This window comes from Apostichopus japonicus, chromosome 8 (assembly GCF_037975245.1).
Source record: "Apostichopus japonicus isolate 1M-3 chromosome 8, ASM3797524v1, whole genome shotgun sequence".
NCBI lineage: Eukaryota > Metazoa > Echinodermata > Holothuroidea > Aspidochirotida > Stichopodidae > Apostichopus > Apostichopus japonicus.
The window spans coordinates 23,987,854-24,006,332 of NC_092568.1; the positions used below are offsets into that span (position 1 = coordinate 23,987,854).

Below are 18,479 nucleotides of genomic sequence, written 5' to 3' on the forward strand. Positions count from 1 at the left end.
CGAGGTACAGGGGTGATGGAATGTACTCCATTTTGACTAGATAAACCTTTTGACTACTCTCCAGGAAATTGGATCACAGTAATGGGTCTGTGATGTCATCTGGGCAAATGATCTTTAAACTCTTTACTTAGGTCTATTATAAACTTCAACTTCAGCCCCCAGAAAACCATTTGAACCTTTTTAAGTATCAAAGCATAGACTTACAGCTTGTCAAACTTATAACAAGAAAAATTTGATAGACTTCATCATATAGAGAACGTACTAACCATCCGCAATTAAGCTTGACCAATGTTTATGATCATTAACTTTGTGATCCTTCTACCATATTTTTTTTGGTTTATTTAAGGCCCTGCTGGTGTCTTTAACTTTAAACTGACTTCTCTTTCCTCTCATGAGCACGTCCCTGTTCACTGAACTGAAGAAGCCATTTTTCATTTTCTTATAAATTCAAATGTTCAATTTTGATGGATTGAAGTTCATTCTTGAAGAGATAATTTATTTCTGCTATAACAAGTTTCTTGAGATGAAACCATACAGAGTGTCAAACTACACTGGCTTTTACTTTTAATAAAACCTTTGCATTGTAAATGAAGTGTTATGCAGTCTTCTTTTCTTATGCATGAGTATTAGGTGCAGATAGATTATATAGACTCCCTTTCATCATGAGTGGTGTAATTATCGGGTCTGCGTATGTCATGTTCCGACGATGTTTAATTGTTGTTAATATTCCCAAAGAATTTGAAAAATACAGGATTGGTGGTGTTGCCAATTGAGTAGGGCTGGATGCCACTACCCTTAGCAAGAAAGAAGAAAAAAAGCCTGTGGCAACCTCCACCTGTGGTCATGGGTGAAACAAAAGAAAACGCACATAAACAAATGTGGCAACCTGGGCTATTTGCTATTCACGAAAAAAGTTAAAAGTCAATCACCTCTTTCTCCACTTCCTCTCTCACTTATGATAACTTATAATGAATCTCTGCTATGAATACTTTTTTTTATCCCGTTGCACATCACCTGCGAAAAGTCCTTATTCCCCTTCCACCACCTCCTCTCTCTCCTTCCCTTTAATGTGCACAATTAATCTTCTGATAACCTTTCCCAATCTTCCCTCAAATGTAAACTTTCCTGATGATGTCACTTTATCGTGCGTGTCATCTTGTTTCCAGTTGTAGTAGTTTTGAAAGTCAAACAAATGACTGACCAGCATGGAATCTTAAGTCGCTGATCTCTGTTTTCATGTTCCAATCATCATTATTCACCCCCTCCCCTCCGTCTCCCCCCCCCCATCTACCAATTGGTTGGGCATCTTCTAACTGCCATATCTGTCTTTCTGCTCATATAAATCTTTGTTTATGCAAAGATGGAACTGGTGACACATACCTCAGATATGTGACTATAAAGGAACTAGTTTGAATCAATTTGGGGATATGTGACGTAAAAGCAAATGGACACACATTCTCTACACGACGGGGAAAAATTTCCTTTTCCCCGTATCTCTGTGATTTGTGTGTTTTTATGCTGTAAGGTTCTACTACTCGATGCACGTGTGCCAAATATATAAATCTTGATCTGTTTTATCTAACTTTCAGGCGGACGGTTTAATGGAAGAGGGCAGCAGACTCACCAGTACGACTATGGCGGCGGAGGAGGAGGAGGAGGAAGAGGAATGCAAAACAGAAACTACGACGGAGATAACGGGAGGGGAATCAGAAGGGGAAGGGGTAATAGGAACTATCATAGGGAAGGAAGGTTTGGCCCAAACAGAGAATGGAATAAGAACCGTATTTTTTTCCCTACCAGTGAAGGGGAGGAGTGTCATTCCCCTGTGAGTAATCCCATGGACCACTGGGAACCAAGTGGAGGCGAAGACTGGGAAACGGCCGAGGATAAGATACTAGCAGAGTCGCCAATAGCACAGGAAGGTGAGCTGTGGCAGCCCTCCCCCAATCTAGACCCTCTATCGGGGCCTATTGGTACCTGGGAGCCCCCCGTCGAAGAAAGACAATGGGAAGAAGACATGGAAAATAATAAAATGTCCGTTGGGGAAAAAGTCAAACATTGGCAACATTTTGGAGTCCTCGGTAGTGCTCCGTCAGATAAGAGTAGTAGCAAGTGCACCAGTCCCACGGCAGTTGTGTTGTCTCCACCCGTACCCGGTGCTTCATCCTTAGAGAAAGGTGGTATCGATAGAGAGGTTGAAGCCAGCAACTTGGTGGAGAATATCATCTTAAAGGATAGCAAGAATGGGAATGCAGGGATCGAACAAGCGGTAAACCGAGAGGAAGCAGTCAGAGCGAAAGAGGAAAAGACCAAAGCGAAAAAGAAACTGGAACCGTTGGTCATACCTACTAGAGACAGCAATCCGATGGATTCCACCAGCCCACTGTCAGCTGGGTCATTGCAAACTCCGACCGACCTTCAAGTCGATTGGTCCGTGTCGCCGGTGGACCCCCCTCTCCGCACGGTCCAGGAGGAATCAAATGTTTACCAGTTCCATCCGATGTAACAGTGGATAACGAGAAAATAAGTTTCAAAAGATTAGGAGGGAGCAAGGTGAAGTGTTTCAGAAATTTGGAAGCAATATTGTAAAAGTTTTGCAATGTGAAAAGCCGCTGATAAATTGACACAGAGATGTAATCGGTACTAGCTGAAAAGGAAGAATGTTTTGCAACAGGAGTTGAAAACTTTCAATATAATGACAGAGGTTTTCTAAAAAACACAACAGAAAAAAAGAAAAAAACAATGATTCCTGTTGTTTAAGAGATTGTGAGATGGATAACCATCAGATATGTCTTGACTCTTGCAGAAGTTTCTGGTTTGTCTCTCAATTCATCTTCTGTTAGACTTTGAGAATTTCTGGGGACCATGAACATGCAGTCATTCAGTTTGCACAAAGTCAGTCGGTTGAAAACTTTGGAAAAAGAGGAAATTTGCAATTTATAATTTTCCTGCTTTTTTAACGTACTGTGATTGCAGCTTCCACCAATTTGCAGTTGAAACATTGTTTCGATGGAAAGAAGAAAAGAAGGATGGATAAGTTTTTTTCCCTATTTTTTAATTTTTAGGGAAATTTTGTACACAATAAGAACAATTGTCTATAATTTTGATTTATAATGAAAAATGATTTGAAAAATACTTTGAAATGGTATTAAAGTTGTTCATATTTATAAAGAATCATCATACTTTTTTTTTTCTTTTTTAATAATATAATTTAATATTTTCTGCAGCTCTGCATGTTTGTACATATTTAATTTCTTGTCTATTCTGCAGATGGTTGTCAGATTCCTAGATTTATGATTGTTTAATTGAATTGTATGATTTTGAGATTCAAAAGTGAGTGATTTACAGATAAGAAGGGGAGAATATTTTTCCTTCTTATTTTCAGGAAAGATGCTTGTAAATTTTAATGAAGAGAAATCACATAAACTAAAAAATGAAAATATATAATGATACTTCTTTCCTGTGATGTAAATCATAAATATTTGGATTGTGACAGGACTTGTGTCTAAGTTTGAAGAATCTTCAGAGTATGTTGTATGAAATGTATGAAGGCATATCTGTCTATTCATCTCACAATTAAAATGATACTGGCATGGCATATTTTATATAGCATGAAGGATAGTATAAAAATGGTAACACTAATTGATGGCATGAAAGAAATTTTGCTATGCAAGGGAATTAGGAGAGTGTAATGCAAAGAATGATGATATCATTGCAGAAATATAATAAGTAAGAAATGTTAGAAGAGAAAGAGTAAGAGTTTATGCAACATTATAGCATGGTAGCAAAAATGAACGCATCGGTGGAAGTATGATAGCAGAAGTGAGAACTGAATAGTTGGAAAAACAGAGAATAACTCAGAGAGCACTCATATCAACAGAAACTTAAAGCTAAGTAGCAGATGTGGTAGTAACCTGATAGCTGAGTGTGTGATGATATCCAGGAACAAGATATAACAATAAGAGGAACATAAAACAGTAGTTCAAAACTCTGACATACAAACCAGCAGCATTGCAACAGTAAGAAAATGTAAGAAATTGCATTGCAGTGGAATCAGGCTCATAACTTAAACTTAAAAATAAAAAAAGTTACAGGACACAAATACTGTGTACCCTCATTAATATTTGGTGCTTCCTTCATCCCTCCCCTCCCCATCCCAATTCAGAATTTCTAGCAATGGAACAGAAGTTACAACATATGGTAGCAGATAAAATAGCAAGGCAACAGGTAACAGTATGTGAGTGAAGTGATAGGAGATGTAACAATCGTTCTGGCGTTAAATAACCAGATTTAGAACTGACATTGCTTTGAATTTATGTTATCCATAAATTGAGCCCATCAATTTGTGAAAACCAAAATAGATATATTGGATAGATTACTTGTATTTGAAATAATATATTTCTTGGGACTATGCCATAACTGGAAAGCATTAAAAAACCTTGTAGAAGTTTACTTATCGTTGCACTAAATGGGTTACAGAGATGGAACTGAAACGTTTATATTATAGTACAGTGAAATACTTCATGCTGTGAAATTAATCTAATGATTTGCATCTATCAGATACAGCTTTTTTACTCTTTCCAGTGAAGTTATGATTACAATAGGGAAGCTATAGGTTTGGTTATCATATGTGGTGATACCGTGGTGCTGTTATTTTGAATCTACACGAAAGCAGTTTTTGTATTAGGGTGAGTTGTGATTTCAAAAGGGAAACTAAGTTTTAGTTGAAAGAAATACCAATTAAAAAAAGTAAGTTCACATTAGAGGTGATAAGCACAACAAGAAGGACAACTATCTATCCAATCAAATCCCATTGAAGTCTTATCCTGCCTAGTGGTCAGGTACGTCCAGTCATGTCAAAGCCAGTTTTAAACTGTAATATGCTATGAAAAGAGAGGAAAGATTATCATTCCTGATCCCCTCTCCAACTTAGGAATGCTGTTTGCATTTCTCGGCAGTAACTCAACTACAATGGCCAACCGGTAGCTATCTTAACATAAGTTCTTGTAAATGTTTAGATCATTTTCTTATATATAACTTGAAAACAGAAAACAGTTTAAAGTATTAAAGTACTGTGATTCTTATACAACTTACTATCCTTTTGGTGATGGAGGGATGGGCTCGGGGGGGGGGGGGGGGGGAAGGGAAGGGAAGGAAAGCGAGATGCATTTCATGTGATTGTTTGAAACTGAAAAAATAAAAATAAAATTTAAGAGAGCTCATAAACAGAGCCAGCCATTCACAGTCTTCAGTTTTAAGAGTTTCATTATCAACATTGTTGTTGTTTAAATCTTTGCAGTGTATCATCTGCTCTTTTCTCTTTTGTTGTTAAAACTTTTATATCACTTTAAACTACTTTAAACTGTTCCAATGTTTTTATATCACTTTGGGTGTAACTTTAATTGTAAGTACCAAAGTGCCTTGGTATTGTAAACAAAAACAAAAAAAACATGAATGAAGATCTGTTAAATTAGTTAAAATTAAAGATTGATCAATCAATTTTCATAAAGTTAACTTTCTCCCTGATTTTCTCTTTGACACTTTGTTATAACTTCTACTGTTAATAAGTGTTCTCATTATTAATGTTTCCAGGTATGTACAGGTGACCAATTTCATGTTCACGATATCTGTTAAAATTCATAAGCAACTGTTTTTTTTAACTTAACACTTTGTTTATGTGAGCACTTGATTTATATATGAATATCTTCACTACACAAAAAAATAATATTAACTCATATTGAGTTTTGGAGAATTACTTCACTAAGGTTACTAGTTTGAGGTCAGTTTAGTTACAAAATTTGTGGTACATCATGTTAACATGCAGATATGGTTTTACATATCTCACAATCCCCTCCACCCCCCCCCCCCCCCGAATTTCTTACTATTTCCATATCTTTAAGTAACACTGTTTGAAACTTGACTTGCTTCCGACTTGTTAAAGTACTTTTCATGTAAATTGAGAGGAGGCGGCTCTGCAACCTTTAGGATCTAATTTCCTCTTCTTTAGAAAGCACCAATGGATGTTTTTGGTTGGTAAGGTTTTGTTAGTTCCTTTGATTTATCTTTTATCTTCCGTGTATTAATAGAAAGCAACCGGAAGAAAAAACTGCTACCCTCCCCCCAGAACTATTACTGAGGATTGTTTTAGTTTGCTACAGGAATTTGTGTTGTGGGGGAGGAGGGGGGGGGGTCAGGTGTGCTTCCGTTGAGACACGATACGGTCATTGTTTATTTTCCATCTGAATGAAAGTACAAACTCTTCTTTTATATCAACATGAGCATTTTCCTCTAGCTGGGTAAACCAGCTGTCATTTGGCAGATAAAAGAAACTATTTTAATGAATCAAGAATATTGTGATGTGCAGATGCAAAAAGAATGATATGAGTTTTCTCTTGATCAGATTTGAGATGTTGGTTTTAAGTTTTCTTAAGTTTTTTTCTTCTCCTTTTCCTTTTTTATTGTTTGTTTTTTATTTGTTTAAGTTATTAAGTTACATGGTCAAAGAGTCTACAAAATGCAAATCTAACTATTTGGTTGTATTTTGGTAACTTTTTCAAAATACCAATGTAACAAAAAATGAGACAAAAATCTTTTTGACACTGACTGGCACCTTCCATTCTAAAAACAAGAAGAAGAAAGTACCAGAGAGTGTTTGAGAAAAGTAAAGGTTGTTTTAGATAAAGACAAGGCCAGACAGTATTTTTATTGAAGTAGTTGAAGAACTACTGTATATTTCTCAACATTTTATGAGTACTTTTGCCCCAGTCTGGGTGAAATCAGTCATAATTTTTTCAGAAAATTACAAGTTGTATTTGACTGTGCTGGATATCATTATTGTAGTGTGCGTGCAGGCACAATATTGGCATTACTGGCCAAGTGAACAATACCTGCATGACTGGACGTTGAAACTTAGTTTCATATAGTCTCTGTACATATGCAGTTTCAGAGGCTAACTGCGTAGGCAACTTATTCTGAGCCTGTCATTGGCGCTCACAAGCGCCCTCACTTTGTTAGGTACCTACATGACTATACTCCCTGGTGTGTTTGTCCGATCAAAACATAACACCATGAACTGAGAAGTTCTTCCTAATACTGCAAGCACTCTACTTGCACTACAATACTGCGTATTATCAGGCAAATGCAGTTCTAGTTTGTAATTTTAGTCTAGAATTGAAAAGTGAGGAAGAAGAGTTTATTTTATATTTTTTTATGTTTTATGTTATATCACAGATAATGGTTCCCACTTCTCTTGAAACTACTTTAAGAAACTCACAGTGAGAAGATTGTAAGATTGCAACACCTCTCACAATCTCTATCATTATCATTATAATATATAACATTTTTTTTATTTTTTTGTGTGTGTTCCACTTTGGTAAGTTTTGCAAGCATGTAGAGTTTTACATCAGTTCTATGTTATGGTTCCATCCTTTATTTGAAACTACTTTAAGGAACTCACAGTAGGGAGATTGTACTGTTACAACACCTTGCTAACTTGAAGTTGCTTAAAGTAATTTCATAAAGGACAACCACCTCATAATGCATATCATAGCATTTCTGAACTTTTTTTTCCTTCATGTTTTCCTTTTATTTTTCTTTCATTTTATTTTTTCATAATTAATGGATTTGAGAGCCAGCTGTATTACTTTACAGATATTTTGTAGATTTTATTCACATCTGATGTTTTGAAAAAAAAAAACGAAAAAAAAAAAACTGAGCATTTATAACTGTCTGAGAATAATAACTAGAAAGAAAAGTTATATTTTGCATAGTATAAGGAAAATAAATTTATGGTTTTGTGAGGAAGACATGTATATTTTTAGACAAGGATTGTGTCTTATGCCATTTAGTTGTATCAATAAGTTGTAAGTAAGCAAAGCATTATATTTTTCAAAGTATGTCATTCACTTATTGTAAGCAAACAATAAATTGTTAACAAAATATTTTGTCTGCTGAGTTTATTATGTTCAATCTTATTTTCCTCTCCTTTTTTCCTCTCCTTTTGCCCAATATTTGCATAAATATTGTCAATTTGAAAGCAGCTTCCCGTTTGATTTGCTTGTTAAGCTCTGTTTGAAGTTGAAAGCAGTGGCGTCGCCAGACATTTCAATCTTGGAAGGCACAGCACTTAATTAGGGGGGTATGTTTTTTTGTGAATGCCGTCCTAGGGGAGCATTGAGAAACTTTTGATGAATTAAGGGTCCTTAGATGCTATCTGGTGCTATATTTTGCAACTTGAAGTAACTTTTTGTTCAAGAATTGAGTATTTTTTAACACTATAAATCGCATTGGGGGGCCCAATTTTAATTTGGAGGGCACGTACCCCCCCCCCCAGGTCACCCCCTGGCGATGCTACTGTTTCAAAGATTCCTGATTTGACAAATTCATTTTTAGTATCAACCATTAATAGTTCTTCATTCCTTTTTTGCATTTCATATTATCCTCAGAGCTTGATATTCGATCAAATCCAAGTTGTATAGAGTTTATGATTAAGAGGTGGACAGAACAAAAATTGAATACAACACAAAACAGAGTATTAGTTTGATATGTGCTAACTTTATTACCTGCTGTACACATTTCATTTTATCTACACAACCGGAACACATTTCTTCCCTCATTTTCTTCCACTGTGCAAAAGTAAAAGTATAATAAGTTACCAATGAGCTTCCCCTACCAACCCCCCCCCCCTCACCCACCCCTCCTGATATCTATTCCTCTAAATCCCATCCTTATACTCGTCTCTCTCCCATTACACATCACACCTTTACTCTCAATAGCACCATTACATGTATCCTTCTACAAACCATGCATTATTATCATTCATCCATACAACTTTTTAGTTATCACATTTTCTCTCTCAAGGACTAAACATTCACATAGTTGAACTTTGTATAGTTATATATAATTGTACGATTACAGTATCAAAAAGGGGAAAAAAAGAAAAACAAAAGACATCTGTAAGAATAACTTGGATTACACATCCTTTTGTTTCTCCCAAATAACATTTCAATTATTTCCTTTGTTACTTTAGAAATTAAATTGCAGTTAAGATCTGCAAAAATGGATAAAAATGTATGAACATCCAACACAGAATAAAATATAAATAACCATCATGCAAGACTGCACATGTCTTGTGATGGTTACACCATCTTGCAAACCTCTGAACCTCCAATGCAGTCTGTTATTAAGCAATACCAACCGATTCTTAACTCTGCAATCTTTTGTGTTTAAGTAATAATCACAAAATCATGTCATTCTTTGCCAAATTTTAGAGAAAAAAAGTTATTTAGACAGTCAAGAATGGATGAATAATAAGGCTTGAAGGGAATTATTTCAAACAGTTTCTGTTCCCTTGAACCAGAAATTGTAGCCAGATACCACCTACGTATACACAGCAGGCGCGAAGCCAAGGGGGGGGCGAAGGGGGCAGCCGCCCCCCCTTGAGCATATTTTTAAATTTTTTTTTTATGTTTTTATGATATCGCTAGTATTTTCAAAGGAGAAAATGCTAAGATGGAACATTGCAACTTAAGGCCTGGGAAGTGCCATTCCCAGCGATCTGGGAGGCATTTTCAGCCAAAATTTTCTTGTACGCTTTGCGCCAACCCATGGTGGCGCTACACTTAGATAGTTTGCAATGCCGAATCTACAGTTTCGTCCCTCCCTTGGCAAATTCCTGGCTACGCGCCTGATACACAGAATAACACGCAGTCTCCCTATGCTACACCAGGCCCTCTCTGAAATGACGGCTTATTTTCATTTCACCCCCCCCCCCACCTCCCCCCTTTTCCTTGCAAGAGTTTCTAAAGAGACAGATCAAGTCACTTGTGGGAGGAGGCAGTAATCTCTTCACCTCTCACTTCCCATTCATAATTTAATAGTTTACCAGATCAAATCTTGAATATTAGACTGAAGGCCTGTGAACCTGAACAGTTTTAAAGAAATTTATGAACTGAATTTAAAAGCAACTTTTCAAAAGTGAAATTTAAAAGCAAGTTTTACTTCAGCCCTGCAGTTATGATCTGTGTGATCGTTACGCTGGTTTGTAATTTCTTTCATTATCTTGCCATCAGGGTCTAGCAGTGAGCCAGTGTTTAACACTGGAGTTTTAATGAAAAAGAATGCCCCCCCCCTTTAGAGTTAACATGGTGGTATAGTTATCATTCACAATGTAAAGTTTGTGGCTGAGGACATCCTCCCCCCCCCCCCCCCCCTCTTCCCCAAATGCTCCTCTCTGCAGGTTATTCCACTGCATAGCCTGGCCTTCCAACACCTTACTTCTACAGTTTGGAATGATTTAATTTCAAACACATTTCATTAACATTTTAACTGCCTATTGTGCTTATACTGTGCTTATACTCTGTTGAAACATCAGCATTCAGAATTTCATTCTAATACCCAATGAAAATCATTGCTGTGAAAATTATTTCCAGCAGGAACAAAGAAATTAAGGTATTAAGTTTGAAATACATTTCACTAGGTTTTGTTTTCATTCAAATATTTCTGCACACATAGTAAGTAATGTTTTAATAACTCGTTAATTTTCTTCGGACCGCCAGATAGTTGTAACCACATTAGTTACAAACTAATGCAAAATATAACATTATAGGAAATATAAACAGAGATAAATAGGAGTAGCTGTGATAAATGAATGAAACAAAAAATGACACAATTTATCACTTTTTTTCCCTAATGATTTTAACCATTGAATTATCTTATAACATCCATTTCTCTTGATGATAACTTTAATTATTTAGTTTAGTTTAACTAATTTAAGACATTTTTATTTGGTATAGACACACACTACAGAAGGCACTCTGTGCATGCGCTAAAGCCAATATTAAACATATACAAAATGTTACAAGGAAAAATTGTTACAGTGATTTTGTAAATGTTGTGACGAAAAACAATCAAATGTCTAGACTACACCGGTGAATTTAACTTGATGTCAGGAAGTTTCAGGGTTACCCTTCCCTTCACCTCCCCCTGGAGTGAAAGGAAACCAGCTCAGGCCTGATGAGAGGGTGGTCAGAGGGCTACAGTCTCAGGTATCCCTGGTAAACAGGGGAAGCATAATAATTTATTCTCATATTCATAATATAGACGTCACAAAGGGTGCTTGGTGATATGTTTGTCCCCAGGTACTCGACACCCCTGTTCCTGTAAACATGGGACACACAACCTCTCGTATTAAGTTTGAATGTGTCATCACTGGTTTGAACTAAAATCTCATTTTCATGACAGTTTCTCTTCCAAGAGTGGTTCATGAATAGAAATAAAAGTTGTACATTTGTGAATGAGTGCCTGGTGACATATAAGTTAGTAACCTTACCCTGCACCATATGATAAACACCACAATGCACAATGCTAGACAACTTCATGGAAGTTTGAATATTTTATGATTCTATCTACTCATGATAACAGCAGCAAGGAAATGACTTCATCAAGTGAATCCTGAACAGAGCAGAAATGTCAAACCAGGCATAACTGATGAGGTTTTTTCCCCCTCTCCTAAGAAGCATTCCGTTGAGTTGACGTTGTCATTTCTGTGCTATATGGTATTTGCATGTGACAAAATTGCAAAAGATAGGGTTTCTGATAAAATATAGCCCCCTTTGCTCCACCTAAAATACCCCCCTTTCCCCCACCTAAAATAAAAGAGATAGGTAACATAAGGAGGACTTATGGTTACAGACATTTTTCATGTTTTTCATAATATGAAAAAAATGTAAAACAACTCTTATCCATGGTTGGGGGTGAGAGAGATATGGGAGGGGGGGGGCACACCTCCCAGTGGGTTATACCTATATTAAAGCCATGAACACTTCCATATAGTAATTTAGTATCACTTTTACTTTGACACGACATTAAAATAGAATATCTTCAATTCCTTGCATCAGAAATTTCATTGCTGAAACTGCAGGAAACTTTATCTGAATCTATACTGATCCATTTTGGTTTGCATCGTTTAAGATATCCTGCGATTGATGGATGACCCTTAATGTAACTATGCACGAATCTACAATTTGGGATTACCTTTGGGAAAAGAAATCAAGTGGCTGTAATTACCTTAGATCATACGAGTGCAATCCCTAGGTGGTTCAAGTCGTAGCAACTGAGTGCAATGGCAACTCAGAACCGAGATGAACTTAAAGGCATTATCTCCGGGGATACGCCCGCCTCTCATATTTCGTCTGAATTAAAAATTAGGGATCTTGGGAAAAGGGATCATGTGCTTATGAATATTTTAATAGATTTTTCATATGTCTTCCATTGACCTTTCCTATCAAGAAAAATATAAATTTCAATTGTACAGATAACATTATATATCGTTTAAGAAGTAGATGCACTTTTATCAATCTTTAATAATTCATTCATTTCATCAATATGAATTTGATGTGTACATATACATATATGCTGCAATGATGTCCATCATGCAAGGAATTTTTATAAAGTCAATTTATAAGGTCTAACCATTCAATCTAAGTACAATGAATTTGATTTCAAAGATAAATTTGAAACAAAGTTCAGAGCTTATTTACAGGGCTGTATATGGCAAACAGCATCCAGGTAAACATGTAATAGATGTATACATTATATGCTTAACACCAAACATATATATTTTAATAACATATATGAAGTCAGTTTACATAGTTTCATGTACATATAGCAATAATGGAACAGTATGACCTACACATTATATGCATGCACATATCAAATATGAACACATACAAACATGTGTTGATGTAATGCATAAATATGCATAATGTATGCACACATACCATATAGCACACAACATATATTATTTAAGTTCACATAGCATAAATTATGCACACTTGGATCATGACACCATATGAGCACATCAATACACATATGTAACCAATGTACATAAAGCTTATATGTTATAAATTTACATATCATTAAAAAATAATGGATGATATCTTTCTTCATAATGATAGAAGCAACTTTCTGGCAATTGTGAAAGTAACTGATCTACTGTAGCCAATGCTGTGAGTTCAATTGTCACCAAGGTTGTCTACATGCAGACATCAGATCAAGCAGTGTAGCAAATGGTAACCCAAATTAATGGACTTGCAAATTCATTGTACTTCTTATATCTAATGAATTCACAATCGGTATTTAGGCTCTGAAGATATCTGTTAACTTTATAGCGGAGGTTTAGTGATGATTACACAATCTATCTATGGAAGATAATGCAAATTAAGTATTTAAGTCAAGGTGGGTGGGGTTAGGGTGGGGTTGGGGACAGAGGGGCATTTTTAGCATGAAATATGTCATGAATTCTGTGGCTCTCATAATGGTGGGTAATTCATTTCATTTATATCAGAGCCAAAAATAATAATAAAAAGAAGCACTCATTATTAGGTTGTATCAGAATTATGCAAGGGTAGAATGTGCTTTGTATTTATGTCACAGGGAATAGTTTATTGTCCAAATTTCTTGTAGCAGTTTTGAAGGGCCTGACTTTTATCTCATTGAGAAGTATTATGATCCCTGTGTACAAAGATGCTATGCATCTTTGCACTACAATAGCAATTTGCCTGTTTCTACATAGCAGTTTGCTATGCGATACAGGATAAATTATTTCCTGGGTATTGAACAGACTCACATTATGACACTGCTATAAACATTCATCAATTGGCTTTGAGCAAGTCTAAAATAGGAACTCTATTTATAGCCTACTGATGGTAGAAACCAAATTCTGTCCATAAGCCCGAGCTGCCTTTTGGTTAACTTTAGGGAGATGTAAATGGCTATAGCCATGAGGCTGAAAATATATATTTTTAGAAATACTCTTCACAATTTATAGAAATTTCACTTTTAAAGTAACATGGTTGTCATAAATTTCCACGGAGGTGCAACCAGAAATTTCCAATCTTCCAAGCTATTTAAGGTACAGCCACAGTGACTTGCTAACACACATTCGTTGGTGGCTATGTACATTTTTCTATCTCTTGCTCCTAGTACTAATAATTTGTGAACTTGCCGTAAAACTTGCAGGTTCGACTTCGAATGAAGCTTTCAATAGGTTGGATATGTCAGGCTCACTATCTATCAACATGATCATTTTATTTGAATATCTCGAGCATTGCAGCAGGCTTTGCTACATAATTCATACATTTCATTGAACCCCTGTCTGATAAATTTCCTATGCATTTCATATTTCATAACCTGTAGGCCTAATTCACTTCAATAAACCAAGGAAATTTGACAGATCATCAGAGTCACCGTGTCACGTAACTCCATTCGGAAGAGTTTGAGCGGATTAATTCCCCTGTGGGTGCAGGCTAATCCAAACATCTGTCATTCTAGTTAGTGCCTACGGTTACGACCGAAAACATACCGGACCCGTGACCTTATGGCTCAACCAAAATTTCCTGAGAATTTTGATATTAAACTCTTCAAACTTTGAACACGTCAAGAGATAAAATGACTATGGAGGAATTTGATATCAGAGTGTTTGTTACATGCGATGGAGACAACGTCGGGGAGCGTAGATTAACCAACTGTATATACTACTAGAAATAGGCCTATACAAGACTTTCAAATGGCAGCGAGGATGGGCAGTGCACAGTGTCACCGTTCTGAATGTTGTCATGTTATATGTTGTTGCATTCTTAATTTAACCCTTCATTTTATGTTTAAGTTACAACCAGTGCAGCCAGATATTGGAATGACTGATAACGTCCTGAATTTTCTGTCTTCTGTGTAGTCTAGGACCTATTAAGGCTGCATGGTATTAACCTTGAATAGTTCCAGGTATATTTGATAATGACATCTTGCTTAGTCTTAAGTCTGAAGATGTATGTATCTACAGAATGTGTTTGGTCAATAAACATATTTCTGATTCCATATTGTTTTATTAATGTCTCTACTGATGTATGGATATCAAATTATATCATATAGTAGCTAGTCTACTCCATATATGATTTGTGTGTACATTGATGTAATTAAGTAATTTATGTTCATGATACTTCCAGAAGGTTAAGTTATATGAATATACTGATGTAACAAAGTAAACTTGTATGATCATATTAATTCTCATACATGATTCGTAATAAATACACATATCAAACAATGTGAAGAATGACCATATATTTGTACCTCTACATGCTTTGTATTAATATATTCATGTTATGAAGTGAAGTGTCATAATATTAATACTTCTACATTGTTTCTATGAACATACAGATGTTATGAATTTTGAAGTATGATCATATTAATACTCCACCAGGCTTGTATGCACATTTGGATGTAAAGAAGTGAATTTTGACACTTCTATATATGTATTGAAATATGTTCATAATTAAAACATCCATATTGTTTGTATGTAATGAACTTATACACCAGGAATATGAAGTATAATGTAATTAACACAGTTTATATGATAATACAACCATTGTATGTATATACATATATATATATATCTATATACATATATATATATAATAATAATCAGTGGCGTAGGAAGTTACTTTTGAGTGGGGGGGCTGAAGACTGATGGCCGGCTTGGGGGAGGGGTCTAAGGGGAGGGGGTGCCCCCCTCCCCTTTGGATTTTTTTGCATTTCCAGGTGGCCTCAGATGCAATTTGGTGCAATATAGCACACTTCAACACCCACTCCATTTTGTAAACTTAATTTTGTATTTTCACCTGGCCTTAGATGCAATTTGGTGCTCCAAAAGAGATTTTTTTTCTCATTTGGAAATGAAAAAGGGGTTTTTTGACTTGCGAAGTGGGGGGGCGGAATGATACTTCCGCCCCTCCACATTTTTCACGGGGGGGCTGGCGCCCCCCCAGCCCCCCCGGTTCCTACGCCCTTGATAATAATAATAATAATAAATGAGACTTATATAGCGCCAAATCAGTAAACAAAAGTTACTGCTCAAAGCGCTTTACAAAGAAAGTAAATTAATTTACAAAAGAACAAGTGAAAAAATTGGTCTTAAGTAGACTTTTGAAAGTAGAAAGTTTGTATATATATATATATATATATATATATATATATATATATATATACTAAACACACATGACTTTTAACACAATATAATCACATTGAAATTACTTTCATATTATAGATTCCTTTTAATATACAGCCTCAATAATTTAGTTTACTTTATACAACACTGTTAGACCACCAGTGAAGGCCGCCATCAGTTTCATCATCACCTTACAGCATAACTCTTACTTAGAAAGAAGAATGTAATATGTACAATAAGAGAGATTTAGGTCACCGATGTATTCCAAAACCAACATAGTTCCTACTTTATCATCTTGTGCGGATCCAGAGATGAAATCGGGTGCTTGAGCTCTGCATGTGCATGAATGAAAGAAGTGGCATCTCATCTGTGTGTGCATTCTGTAAAGATCGAAGGAAATAGAAACTTTGAATTTGTGCTCCAACCTGACAGATTTTTTAATCCCTTCCCCTCCCCTTCCTCTCCCTCCCAACCAACTATTACTCAAACCGAGACTGAGATCTAAATCGATCAAAACATCTTAGGGGAAAAAATTTACGCCATCATCAAGTTTTTACATCCTTCATGGAACCGAAACCCTCGTAATTATTAGTTGAAAAAAAAAAGCAGATAATACAAACATAAAATATGACTGAACCAAAAAACAGATCGAAATTACATCCAGTATTCGTTTTATTCTCCAGACATTTATATCGAGAATAGCTGGGGGGGGGGGGGGGAGTGTGGGAGGAAGGATTGATAATATGTGATGTCAAATTTGTCTCCAAGCTGTCAAGAGACTGCTAATTAACCTTGATATGTGACGATGTCGAATTTTGATATTGATGAGGATCCTGCAATATGAGATAATGCACACAGACTATGCACACTCTATCAGTCAAGCAAAGATTCATATTAACCGGACCCCTATCTCTCTCTCTCTCTCTCTTCTTGGTCATTAAACTACATCCTTACGATGCAAACCTTCCTGCTATTGACAGAGCTATTCAATGCACTCTAGACGTATTCATATATCGAAAGAACATTCACAAGGTCATGTGCAAAAGTCAAGTTTTTTAAAGTTTTGTCCTCTGCCGAAATGGTTAGAGAATTTAACGACATCCATAACTATTACATAAATCTTCATCTTTTATTCTCTGCCTCAGAACATTTATAAGAGCTGAAAAACTCTCTTTAATGAACCCAACAGTACATTCAGCAAAGAGGAAACCAAATAACCACACCGATGTCAACAATGATGATAGGTGTATGAATGATGCTACTAGCTGTCTGCAGACAGACAGACAGACAGATAGACAGACAGACACAGCAAAATATCTTGAAAAATTGCGTAGCAAAATGTTTATGATACCGATATAACCCCTACAATTGGTACGTTGGTTTAGTCAAATAGAGAAAACAGATATTTCAAGGAGACTTATCCTTTCAGAGAGTTCTATATAGAGAAGTAAGAGTACGGTATGCTAAGACAAGAAGAGGCAGGTAAGTATCAATGCTGCCAGCTATCAGTTGCTTATATATGGCTAAAGCATATATCATAGGATATGTCAAAGGGTTACATATTAGGGATATATATTGGTAGTTAAGAGTGCAATAAATATGTGGAGATAGGTAAGTAGTAGTAGTAGTGCTGTCAAGTAAAGTATGAAAACATTGCACAATATCAGATATATGGATAAGGAATAACATGTAATATATAAGGTTACCAAGAAATGGCATGTACTGTATGGGTGGGTGGCTAATTGACTGCATGGAAATATGTGGAGATGGAGTAAACCATATTAGAGGTTCAATTAAATGATAAACATCAGCACTATTAAAGGACTCAGGTTTATGCAGAGGAATTTATTACAAAGGTTTCTTATTATTGAAATAGTTATAGTGTACATCAAAATATGTGGAGATAGGTTAGTGGTACAGCTGCTATTTAAACAAAGGTATTATAATACTGAGGTTAGGCACATGATGAAAGGAATATATACTCTATGGTGAGCTTTTTTACTCATTAATTAAGATCATGAAAGATTTCCAATTATGGGAATGTTTAGATAGTCAGAGTGTTGTAATGATGCTAATGATATTCAAAGATAGGTAAGCAAGATCTAGTACCATAATCACATTTTCATTAAGACCAGCTTATTCTCAAAGGCAAGCTATTGATATTCTGAAAACCCCAAATGAAATTCCCATTTAAATTAGAGACTGTAGGATATGAAGCAGCAATATGCAGACATGCCCATTTACCAAACAAAGAGTCATGAAATAATATGTAATATAAATAGCCAGTAGTCATCTTAGGATAATATTTAACAGAGCCCTATGCTCTGATCTTCCATCAGAAATTAAAATTCTTTGCTATCCATATTCTGTCCATATTCACTCATAGGGTACACGGGCGCTTCACAGTCAGAGCTGTACAGCACGCAGTGCGACGACACCTTCGAGAATTCCAGGTTCTCTCCGCTTTCAAATAATCCTGTCA

General features: G+C 35.8%; 2 protein-coding genes across 5 annotated transcripts in view; one reads left to right on the forward strand and one right to left on the reverse strand.

The window, feature by feature from the left end:
* LOC139971158 (uncharacterized) overlaps nucleotides 1-15,004 on the forward strand; it is a 49,860-nt gene extending 34,856 nt beyond the window's left edge. For all 4 annotated transcript variants that reach the window (XM_071977393.1, XM_071977392.1, XM_071977391.1 and 1 more), the window contains one exon: nucleotides 1,590-15,004. In XM_071977393.1, coding sequence (XP_071833494.1) covers nucleotides 1,590-2,506 — 917 coding nt within the window. In that variant the 3' untranslated portion in view covers nucleotides 2,507-15,004. The remainder of the gene's footprint in view (nucleotides 1-1,589) is intronic.
* Nucleotides 1-18,479, reverse strand: part of LOC139971172 (polypeptide N-acetylgalactosaminyltransferase 14-like) — a 154,113-nt gene that overhangs the window by 101,885 nt on the left and 33,749 nt on the right. The gene's annotated exons all lie outside the window — the stretch shown is intronic.